The 12,143-nt window shown below is 41.2% G+C and overlaps 1 protein-coding gene across 1 annotated transcript in view; it reads right to left on the reverse strand.

The window, feature by feature from the left end:
* Positions 1-3,778: 3,778 nt before the first annotated feature.
* Positions 3,779-12,143, reverse strand: part of smarca2 (SWI/SNF related BAF chromatin remodeling complex subunit ATPase 2) — a 49,867-nt gene continuing 41,502 nt past the window's right edge. The window contains exons 33-34 of the mRNA XM_076730152.1: positions 10,871-11,004; positions 3,779-6,687 (exon numbers count right to left, since the gene is read on the reverse strand). Of these exons, the coding sequence (XP_076586267.1) occupies positions 6,652-6,687; positions 10,871-11,004 (170 nt within the window). The 3' untranslated portion in view covers positions 3,779-6,651. The remainder of the gene's footprint in view (positions 6,688-10,870; positions 11,005-12,143) is intronic.

A 12,143-nucleotide genomic window follows, 5' to 3' on the forward strand; every position in this document is an offset into this window, starting at 1 on the left:
AAAATGAGCCTTTTCCTCGATCATGCGTTAAACTGATAGTGAACCCCGGAATCCGAAAGGAGACAAAGCCTTTTCCCGCTCTTCCTTTTAAGTTGTGCAAGAGTTAGCATTGATAGCGTAAGTTTCCCGCCTTGAATGTGGACGGGTTACAACACCAGATAATACTGGACTCTCTAATAATAGAGAGCACCTGGCCCTTTCAGATCACCATTCATGAGTCTTTAGGAAGGAATTCCCTGAATCCGTTTGCGATTGGAAGGACCTGCATCTGCTGCTTGGAGAATGTGATGATTCTGGACAAAAGCTACAGGGGAATAGCAGAAATCGCACTGGCACCTGACTTTTTCCAGCTGACATCTCTGGCACTCAGACAAGGATTAACATCCAATTTGCCTCTCTCTTCCTGGGCTCAAGTCTATCCCAACAGCCCGGCACTTCAAAGCGGGAGATAAAAAGGGGGCGATGGATGGTCATTCTTCAGGGGGAATTGGCTTAGTGAGGCTCTGTTTAAAATGGCAGGAATACAAAAAGGAAAGCTGTTTTGATGTGCTGCGGAGTGTGAGGGTCCGGCCAGCTGTACAGTATGACGGCCCTTCTCCTGCCCTCCGCTGTCTGAACTGCACAATACAACCGTGGTGCCATGAAATACAGTATGAGCCCAACAGGTCACTGCAGGGGTTTCGACAGGTGTGTGTGAGTGTCGTTCGGCATAAAACTCCTGAAAATAAATAAAAAATAAAGTTGATCTAATTGGTTTAAAGGTGAAATGAAACTGAAATCAATGTACATCTCTTTGGCATTTTGACTTGTTTACTTATTTGGTTAAAGACAATACAGATGGGATAAAGATACTGGATTTCTAAAGACCTTCAATAATTTTTCTAATAATTGATGGTTAACCCAACCCTAACTCTGCACAAAGTAATTAGAGTCTTATTTGTGTACATGAATAATTAACTCAAGAGGACTCATTTTTTCTTTTTTCTTCAATATCGATTGTTAGGCTCTGTACATTACACTGAGGAATTTGTTAACAGAGAACTTTCCCCACCCTTTAACTTTGTAAATGCATTAAGAAAAATCAAATAGGTCAGTAACAGCTAGACATCTGAAATCTCAATGATCAAAGGTCAATGATTACAGCTAAATAAGAGATTCTAGCTGCACGTGTGTTCAGTGTGATCAGAAAGACTCAGACTCACTTTGTTTAAATGTTAACAAATCTGGTTTGATCATTTGCAGCTTCAGTAATTCATGTACTGCAAAGGTCTGGCTCCATGGCTCATTAAAAATGAGGTCGGGCAGTAGTAGTAGTGGTAAGGCTGAGAGGAAATAAAACAAGTTTTTGGTCTGTTTTTCCATGTCGGCCACAGTTTGCCTGACACACACTCTCCACACACTCTGGGGTGACCAGTTGTCTAAGCAGAGCAACAACATGGAGAGTCCCAGATGAAATCATTTTCTGTTTCCATGATTCCTTCCATCAGGTTTCATTTCCCAGACTCTTCTCCCAGAAATGACTGAGTATACAGCATGAAGTACAGTAAACAAGCATACTGCAGGGAATACGCAGACGGGGCCAAAAGAAAAAAAAGCCTCAATGAATCCTCTGCAGCCATGACAGCAGCTCATGCTCATTACACGCCGCAGAGAAAAACTGGACAGATAAGTTGAGTCTTTGTGAAATACATTTCTTGGATCCGTACCCCCTCAATTCAGACTGATTCATTCTCTGTTAACTATTTCAATCACGTATTTGGAAAACAAACCCTGACTCTGCCATAACCCATCCATTACAAGCCCGCTGTTATAAACACTCATTAATATCAAACGTATAATACGTACTAATCCACAGTTGAAAATAGTCCCCAACAAATGCACTATTTACTTTTGTAAAGGAACTTTTCTGTTTTAGGAAATTATTTAGCATTTTCTAATAAAACGTATGACTTTAAAGGCAGTTTTTAAAGGTTCAGGTCTTCAGTAATGACCAGTGTGCTGAGTGTTGCAGACCAGGCAGGGACGTAAGGTCCCAAAACCGAAACCCAACCGAGCCCAAGAGTCCAATGACTGCACCCAGTCCGATGACGGCTGAAGCACTGAGTCTGTTAGCCCTGCCACACAATTGTTGTTACCATGGTTACAGCTCACCTGTTTACTGTGATTTCACACACGTGAGCACCTTAACACACACATCTTGTGTACATCAGACACATCAGAATGTGGTTTGGCACGTTGTTGCTGGAATAAGTGAGAACGTCCCTCAGAGAGATGTCGTCTGGATGGCAGCATGTGTTGCTCCTAAACCTGTGTGTACCTTTCAGCATTGATGGTGTCTTCACAGATGTGCAAGTTACACATGCCACGGGCACTATCACAGCACCATAAAATAACAGATGCTGGCTTTTGATGTTCGTGGCAGCAACAGTCTGGATGGTCCTTTTCCTCTTCAGCCCAGAGGACATCCATGACTTCCACTTCCAAACAGGCGTTTTTGGATCATTCCACAATGTTTTTCAAAGAATAAGAATATATAAAATCCATGAAGTTCACAAGGTAATACATAAAGATAAAGGTAAAGATAAATGCCAGCTTCTTTGGAATCGGGGTTACACAGCTGAGTGTGCCTATAGTGGAGGTTTAAGAGGTATCCTCTAACATAAAAGACGAAGACCAAATGAAAAAACAGAGGGCCTACCTTCGTATGTCATGTCACCTCTTTACTTTTCTTCCCACATCAAAAACAAACCTTCTCCCATCTGCTCTCTCTCTCTGTGGAAAGTCAAGTCGTTCCACTTGGCGCTCCAGCGAGAGGCCTTGAGAACTTCTGCTGAGTTCACTGGATATGCAGCGTTTCTCTGTTGCATTTGTTTTCCGTTGTTGTATTTGTTCTGGACATTTGGCTGTTCTTGTATTGGCATCATTTCTGAAGCTGCAGCATGTTTCTCCTTACAGAAATGCTTTGGGCCATTCAGTGCATTTGACCTTGTTGGCCACCGTACTTTGAAGAGTTAGAAAAAGTGAACTCGGTCAAGGAAAAATTAGACATTGAGGGACTATTGTAACTTTCTATAATGTGATCTGTGTTTTGCTCATCAGTACTGTACGAAACAGAGCAGTGCATGTGTGTCATGTTATCAGGATGAGGTCAGAGGTACAGCTCAAATAATCTGAATCATGTCCACACTGTTGTGCTGTGGTACTTGTGTGGTTGAACAGAGTAAAAGTAGATTGACCTGAACCAGGAAGTCTAAGTTCTGTTTCCCCAAAATACTGTGGTTACAGATCAGATGGCTACAATTATTCACTTAGAGGAAAGCGGTATCAGTGACAGCCCCAGATTATCAGTGTACATCGTACACCGCCTGCCAAGCCGGTTTCACTCGGAAACGCCTTAAAACAGAAGCTAGATACTCACGAAATGCAGTTTCATCTGGACTTAAAAGACACTTGCAACAGCAGGTAGAAGGGACAGCAAGAGCATCAGTATGAAACAGTGAAAATGAGACCAACCATTGACAATGACTCAATCTTTCAACAAAAGAGCAGCATATTGAAATGTAACTGGTTATATTGAAGTGTATTTGAGCTCACTGATGAATCTTAATATAACCTGTCATGGCATGAAGACTTTCAGTTGCAGATTTGTAACCAAACGCTGGACTTTGAGGGCTTTCCAGTTATTGTGTACAACGAATAAAGCAGTGTGCACTGCAAAACCAGTTTCACTAACAGATGGTAGAAATGGTTCCAAGCAACAAAAATACGTGACAAAACATTTTTTTTGTGCTGAAAATCGGTGAGATTTTATTTGCCCTGGGCTATAGATACAACCACAAAGACACTGTGCAAAGAAAGCAAAGATTAAGTCACACTTATGGAGAGTTGGCAAGCACATATTACACAAACAAAAATGATATATCTGCATGTACACAGTATATTGCCAAAAGAGTCCATGCTACAAACAACATACAGTATAAACCAATAAAATGAGGGCTTGAAACTAATACAGGAACAAAAACACTTCAGTCCAAATGTATAAATCAATACACTGTTGAAAATAGTCATATTGAATTCAAATTCAAATTTTCAATCCTGTAATACTGTTTTTTGTAATATTTGCTGCTGTCTTTATAGTCTGCACAAATCCAGCCAAGACTTGGTTCTTTACATTCTGTTTCGAAGCACATGGTGCAACATGCTTTCAGATGCTTTAAAAGCTACATTTACTGCTACGATAGATGCTGGTTTTACTCAACGAGACATGGCCTCTCCCCATGAATCTATTGGCTGAAATCAAATACTGCTCTGAAGGTCAGTTCCTCTGTTCAAATAACCTTAACACTCCTTTCTGAGAGAGAAAGTGATTACAACAGTGTCCAAAGCTTCTGCTCTGATACACAACAACTTGAAAGCATTAGAAGAAAGGATACATGGAAACACATGGACTTTCCTAAACGAAGTGCCGCCTACATAATGTCAGTTTACATTTAACAAAAGCAGTTTAGAAAAGCATTCATTTTTTATGGCCATCTCAAATTCCTTTGAAGTTATCCAGCAACAACTGACTCTGCCGTGCTGGCTGTCAGGTACAGTTTTAACTCGGAAAATCATGTTGTCTCGTAAGCGACTGTTTGCTGAGCCCCTCGCGTCGTAGCGACTGTCGCGATGTGTGTCGAGCAAATCTTACAAAAATATAGGCTATAAGAGCTTGATTCAAATCCGTCTCATTATATTAACTAATCCACATGGCAGCCGACATTATATGACACAAATTCAAATAGGTCTCAATTCAAATCTTGGATCGTATGCATCTGTCCTTTCCTGATTTTTAACTGCTCAAAAACATGCCCCCATGCCTCAGTTAATGTGGCTGAATTCATCACTGAAGCTCATGTCAATGGATTTCGTGGCTGGCAGACAATCTTCATTTTGATCAGCCAAATCTGATTCGACCAGCAAAACTCAAGAGTCCGGTAGCATCCTACCGAGAGTGAGGACTAACCAATGAGTCTGGCAAACCTAAGAAAGAGAAATCTAAAGCTTGACAGGCCTGTCGTGCCTAGTTAGGGTTGCTAAGCTATGATTGGACAATTGCTGGTTGAAGGAGGGGTTTAGCGAACAATCAGCTTCTCTACGTTACAACATTTGGCACTGCACGAGGTGAAACAATGAATGCTTAAAAAGTTCAGACTTTTTAATCACCACTGGCTCTCCAATTTATTTTGGATATATATATATAGCGCAACTATTTTCTACATTGTACATAAATACTGCAGACATCAAAACTATGAAAGAACATGTGGAAATTTGTAGTTACCAAAACAAACCAAAATATATTTTATATATCAGATTCTTCCTCATCTGGACTGTTGTTCCATTAACAGGTGTGCCGAGTCAAAGGGTAATTAGTGGAATTTCTTGTGTCCTGTTGGTATTCATTTAATGACCTCGGTGCTGTAGTACTCCATATAATGGCAAGAACAAAGAGAGAAGAGCGTCCATCATGAGGGTCTTAAAATATGTATCAAAGTATCAAACGCTATGATGAAACCGGCTTTCATGAGGACTGCCAGAGGGAAGAAAGACCAAGACTTACCTCCGCTGCAGAGGTACGTTTTTTTTTTTTTTTTTTCTTTAACCGTTATCGGCCTCAGAAATCACCAATTAACAGCACCACAGATTAGAGCCAACTGCTTTGGCCAAGAAACACATCAAATGGACATTAGAGCAGTGGAAATCTGTACTTAAAGTCCAAATTTGAGATATTCGGTTCCAACCACTGTGTCTTTGAGAGACTCAGGAAAGGTGAATGGTTGTCATCTGCATGTGTGGTTCGCACAGTGAAGCATGGAGGAGGAGGTGTGATGTGTGGGAATGCCTGCTGGTGACACTGTTGGCGGTTTATTCAAAACTGAAAGCACACCTCACAGCATGGCTACCACAGCATTCTGCAGACATGCACCCCGTCGGCTTTGTGCTTTGGGGACCATCGTGTCTTTCAACAAGACGCAGACCTAAAACACACCTCCAGGCTATGTGACGGCGATGTGACCAGGGAGTGTTCAGCACATATGGGAACATTTTCCAAGCTGTGTGAAATATATTGTGCTTCTTTACGGTTTTCTTTTGTTTACCACATACTTACATGTGGTTTTTATTGTTTTGATGTCGTCAGTATTAAAGCAATCTACGATGTAGAAAATAATACAAATAAAGGAAAAGTATTGGCTCAGAGGGTACCACACATTTGGTACTCTGTGTGTCTGTGTGTATATATTTTTTAGGGAAACTAAATATTAACATTTTATGTGCAAGCAAGCAAGTACAAATGAAGCAAAAGTGTAAATAGCATGACCAATTTTTTTGTCCTTTTTTCATAAAGATTTAAAATCTTTAAAGCACAGAGTTAAAAAATATACTACAAAATTGTCTTAAAAACAGGAATATAAGCAGATTGGTATTGCTGTAGCTTATCGATTATTAGTAATACATTTCCAAGCTGGTGGGATAAGAGACGACAGACAACAGTCTTCAGACAACAAAGTAAAAGAAAAAGACAAGAAAGAAAAAATCAGAATATGAACCTGAACACCTGTGATGAAAGATATGGTACTTTTGTTTCTAAGTGCTATAAACAATATCACGTCCTCAGTCATCGTCACTCTTGCTCTTGTCCGACTGATCCTGCAGAAAGAGAGGGAGAGATAAAGAGTATTAAGAGTGAGATTTAAAGGCAGACAAAGAGGCAGAGGAGAGAGGCAGCACAGCGTGTGATGAAGGTTTATTGTCTGTAGAGAGTGTCAACAAGAGGTCATAACAAGCTGAATATATGAACACACTGAAATATCAAATAAAGATCTCCAGAGGAGAAGAGTCTGAAGGAGAAGCCACTGCCCTTTCCTTCCATCCTCGGCTGTGAAGACTCTGTTTCTGAGTGGAAGCTGATGGGTGGGGGGGGGGGGCATTGAGGACTTGTAAAGACCCATAGGAAATTCAGGAAGCAAAGTTCAGTTTTAAATTTGTGGTTAAGTTGCAAGTGGGATGAGAGTTAAAGAGACACAGAGGCTTTTTTTTTTTTTGTAGCACGCTGCACAAAGACGACGAGAACATGTTGCCTTCACGGCTGACAGGCAGCTGAGGAAATCAAGCACTGCATTTGTATTCACAGAGTAACGTGGCTTTCGGCCATGCTCTGGTGAAGGTCTTATTTTGGCTGAGCTGTTTACATTAACCTCAAACACCTTGCAGTTCAGTATCACTGCTGGCATGAAATAAAAATCTACCTTGAGCTGCTCACTTATGCTGAATATTAACCAAAACCTAATGGAGGGGAAACAACTTCTGATCCCTACAGATTTAACACTGGGGTAGTGCGCACTGCTGTTTTTAATGAAAGCAAAAAGGATTTCATGCTCTCAAGCTGGAGGCTCTGTGCGAGTGGGGATTCAGACTGAAAACATGTAGTGGGAGCGTGTTGTTAAGGTACCAGTGAAACAATGAAATACAACCTAGGAAGTCCAGATGCGAGGGTGAGGAAGGGTCATTCACACCAAGATGCCAGGGGCTGAATTTGTAGATACTTGCAAATACATGAAGTATTTTGATATCGATGTAAAAACAGTCATCATTACAGATGACAGGCTGACATGGGATCAGGTGAAATATGATCCTACTATACACACATTTTGCAGCCAGTGCATACCACTGATTATCAGTCAAACATAGACACAGACATAGGCACAGACTCACTAGAATTAACTAGAAAAGAGGACAAAACTAACACAAATGACCAACAATCAGTGAAAGAGCTATGGACACCGCAGCAGGTGCAACAAGTAATATCAGGCTACAGAAAATGAGTCACTGCCACTTTAACAGCGCAATTAAACATCCCTAAAGCAGACAACACAGAGGTACATAAACAGGTGCACAGCATGTACTCTATGCTGCCAGGCAACATCGTGCTTGTTGATGCCTCTGTAGTTGTTACATTCTCACCTGTCTGAACGTCATTCTGTGAGTCAACAGTCTCCTCTTGACCATTCCTACTCGACCATTCTCAGTTCATGTTATAACCAGTCCTCTCAGCCTCTCTGCTCCAAAGTGCTTCTCAAAGTTTTCTGACATTTTGAGCCAAATGAGGCTCTCGAGTCTCAACTGTGACAAGAGAGCCAGAAACAGCACGTTCCTTAGCCGTGCAGCAAATGTACAAAAAGGATTTCAGCACGTAGCCAAACCCCAGCGTGCACCTGTTGGTCACACAACATCTTGTGTGTATGTGATTTGTGTCTGACCTAGCCTGTTGTTCTTAGCGTTCCCATCCTGACTGCTCCCACTGACTTTTTCCCTGTCCAGTCTCCTCTGTCATGTGATGGACAGTGAAGCTGATTTCCATCCCGCGGGAATCCCACAGGCGTAAAAATAATGTCACTCTCTATTAGGGATGAATCCGGAGCCTCATCCCTCATTGATATGCTTACAACAAAACAGTGTGACTTCCACAGCGCAGACGGTTGGTGTCATGAGTGCTCACATGAGAAAACAGCTACAGAGTTTCAGCCTGAACTCACGGTGATTCATGCAGTGAAGGATAAGAGTCACGTGTGACACATTTGATGGCCACCTGCACGGACAATAACTCATAGCTGACATCATTCACCTTGTGTCTCACAGCTTTGTCACGGTTTTGAATCAGCGCGTCATGCCAATGAAGAGGTTGCTTTAATCAGACAAAATTCAGACCTCTTTGATGAATGAATGACTCAGTGCAGTCAAGGTTTCACTCACACAACAAATGGGAAAAGCAGCAGGCAGCAGCACAGGATACAAGGTGATAATTACATCAAAATGGGTACATTAGTGGTGGTTGCCACGGCTTTGATTTCTCATTACTGGTTTCACTGCTGGCAGCAAATTAGATGATGTTGGACTGTTTGTGCAGGTCCAGTGAAGAGGAGGATACACGCACAGGTGTGTCATAGAGTGAACCACAGTCATGACTGAGAAATGTTCTGATAACAGAATATTTCATGGCATACAACAGTCCTTTTCCACTTGTTCACAGCTAGTTTTAGGTCTGTGTTGCATGTCCTGCGTTGTTTTGTCTGTCGCTCCTCTTCACTCTGATTGAGAGGATGGAAGTTTTCATGTCTGATGAAGCCACTTTGTGAGCTTCATGCACATTTTACATAAAGCTCTGTGCTTCATCATTATATACTTGAACACATTTTGCCACTCGTATGAAAAGTAAGCAGCCGTTTCAGAGTGAAAAGTAACCAGAGGTCAAAAAAACTGGAGCCAGATTTATTCTTCTAATTTCACACTTTTGATTAGTCCAACAACAGCAAACAGTTGCTGTTAATAGTTTGTTTTTCTGGGTAATACATGAAGCAAAACAGGCAAAATTCAAATTAGTTTGTGCTGCTTTTCTCTGTTTTGTATCATTAGAAATTAAATATGACATTTGGGACTGCTGGTTTCATAAAACCAACAATTTGATAACATTGCTTTCAGCCCTTAAAAATTCTGTTGAGCTTGTTTTCTACTATTCTGATCTTTTATAGAATAAACAATTAACAACAGACTGTTTTTTTGGTTTAACGCATCATTGTGAAGTAAATGTTGATTGCGCAACGTAATGGCTATAGAATAATGACACCATCTGCATTTAGATTGGTTTTGTCTGCCATCAGGTACAATCTCCCCGGAAAATGAGGGCTGACTGGTGATCCAGTCCGACTGGCACCATTTCGATCTGCTTTCATGTCTCCACTCAAGATTAAATAAGGGTATGAGCTCACAGTTTTTCTCCTGATGTTGTCTTGATGCCAAACCCTGCTGTAGTTACTTGTCTGCACAAAGCAATCTCAGATACTCAAACTGTCAAAACTCCATATGAAGAAATGAAAGATTCACTTCATCTCTTCAGTGAACATGCTCATTTCTTCTCTCTTATTTCTGAAGTGGTGTTGATTCATTGACCTTTGGAAACAAATGTACACCACATTTATTTCCAACTTTCCTGTGTTTTGGAAGCAGCAGTAATACCCTTTGGAAACGCTATGGGGGGTTGAAAGGTTGTCTGTTTCCACGTTAATGTAATTACCGGAAAGATGAAATACTGGAGAGATTAACTGTTAATCAAATGATCCTTTGTTTAAGCCCTAATTGCACTACTGTTAGAATTTGTGGGAGGCATCTGTTTTCAGAAAAAGGCGTCCAACAGTTACTTTTCTCTGGGATAGAGGTGGATCTTGGCAGGAAATAGGTAGATCTCACTCGACATGCTTCAATCCTAAACATATTTCTTACTGCTGTGAAACTGATGTCTGTTTCTCTCTAGAGATAATCTGAAGGATTAATATAAACTCTTTCATATAGAAGAGATTCTATGGTAGAAAGGCCAGTTTGTGTGTTTCATTGTAAATGTTTGGGACGATCCAGAGTGCTGATGTTTTCAGTTTTTTCTTCGACCAATAATTCAACTGCAGTTAACTGCCTGCTCCTGGAATCCCAGGTGTGGAACAGCCGCTGATAAAACTTTGGATCTTTGATGATCAGAACTGAGATTCACCGTCAAACAGCTCAGCGTGCTAGTTCTCACTGTTTCATGACACAGTCATTAGGGATAAGCTGCTACACCGTTCACCATTATTGTTCAAATATTTGATTGTTGTAATGTATTTCACTGTCTTTTCCATATAGTTGTAATAATATTTACTTGTTTGCCCGTTCAGACTTATTCACATAGGGGAGACATGCTGAGTCTATAAAACAGTAAAGAACTAGGCTGTTCCTGAGTAAAGTGTGAGTTCCTTTGGCTGAAAAATGTGTTAATGATAAAGTAAAGTCAAGCGGATTGACCTACATTGTCATCCTGGTCTTCGTCGCTGTCATCATCGCTGACCACCGGCTTGGCCTTCGCCCGGCTTTGCCTCTTCTTGCCTTTGTCATGGCTGCGTGCCTCCTTACTCAGCTTGATCTTAACCCGCACCGATTTGGCTGAATGAAGCACAAGAGAAAAGCTGGAGTGACTGATGGTCCTAACAGACAAGTCTTACATATCATTGTTTGCTGAGGCAGAAAACATAACTTATGCTCATTCAAGTGTCCACCTACATTTAGGCTCAGAGGACGGGATGATTATATCTCACCTGTTTATAACAGGCGCCCATAGAAATTATGATTTAGGTTTTTTAAATCATATATATCAATCCATGTCAATGAGAGCTGAAACAATAAGTCCACTGAAAGGAAAGTTTATCTTCAACAATCTGACACACCGACTCCAAAAACTTGGGATGCGGTGCAAAACCTTCATAACAGAACTCAATGATTTTCAAATCCTTTCTGACATATATTCAGTTAAATACAGCACAAAGACAAGATAGGTAAACTCATAAACACACACACACACACACACAGGGTCAATGAACACACCATCACTGCATCTACAAGTGAAGACTCCACCATGCAAAGTGAAAGCCATGAAGAGGAAAAGGACCATCCAGACTGTTGCCGCCACAAACATCAAAAGCCAGCACCTGTGATTTTATGGTGGTGTGATAGTGCCCATGGCATGGGTAACATGCACATCTGTGAAGGCAGCATCAATGCTGAAAGGTACACACAGGTTTTGGAGCAACATAAGCTGCCATCCAGATGACGCCTTTTTGAGGGACGTTCCTGCTTATTCCAGCAACACAGTGCCAAACCACATTCTGCACAAGAGTCTGGCTTCAGTCAAACAGTTCAGGTCCTGGACTGGCCTGCCTGCAGTCCAGGTCCGTCTCTCACTGAAAATGTTGGTGGACTATGAAACGTAAAATACAACTACAGAGACCCCTGACTGTGAGTGAGTAAAGTCGTATATCAAGCAAGAATGTGAAAGAATTGCAGTTTCAAAACTTCAACAATTAGTGTCCTCAGTTCCCAAAGGCTTACTGAGTGCTGTATAAAGGAAGGTGATGCAACACAGCGGTAAACATGGCCCTGTCCCAACATTTTGGGAATGTGTTGCAGATATCAAACTCACAATGAGTGTAAATGTACAAAAACAATATACTTTATCATTTTGAATATAAAATTTCACTTCCTGCCTCAACCTGCAGTTTGCGCCACAACAAAAGAGTGACGTGACG

This window comes from Chaetodon auriga, chromosome 5, assembly GCF_051107435.1.
Source record: "Chaetodon auriga isolate fChaAug3 chromosome 5, fChaAug3.hap1, whole genome shotgun sequence".
NCBI classification, from domain to species: Eukaryota; Metazoa; Chordata; class Actinopteri; order Chaetodontiformes; family Chaetodontidae; genus Chaetodon; species Chaetodon auriga.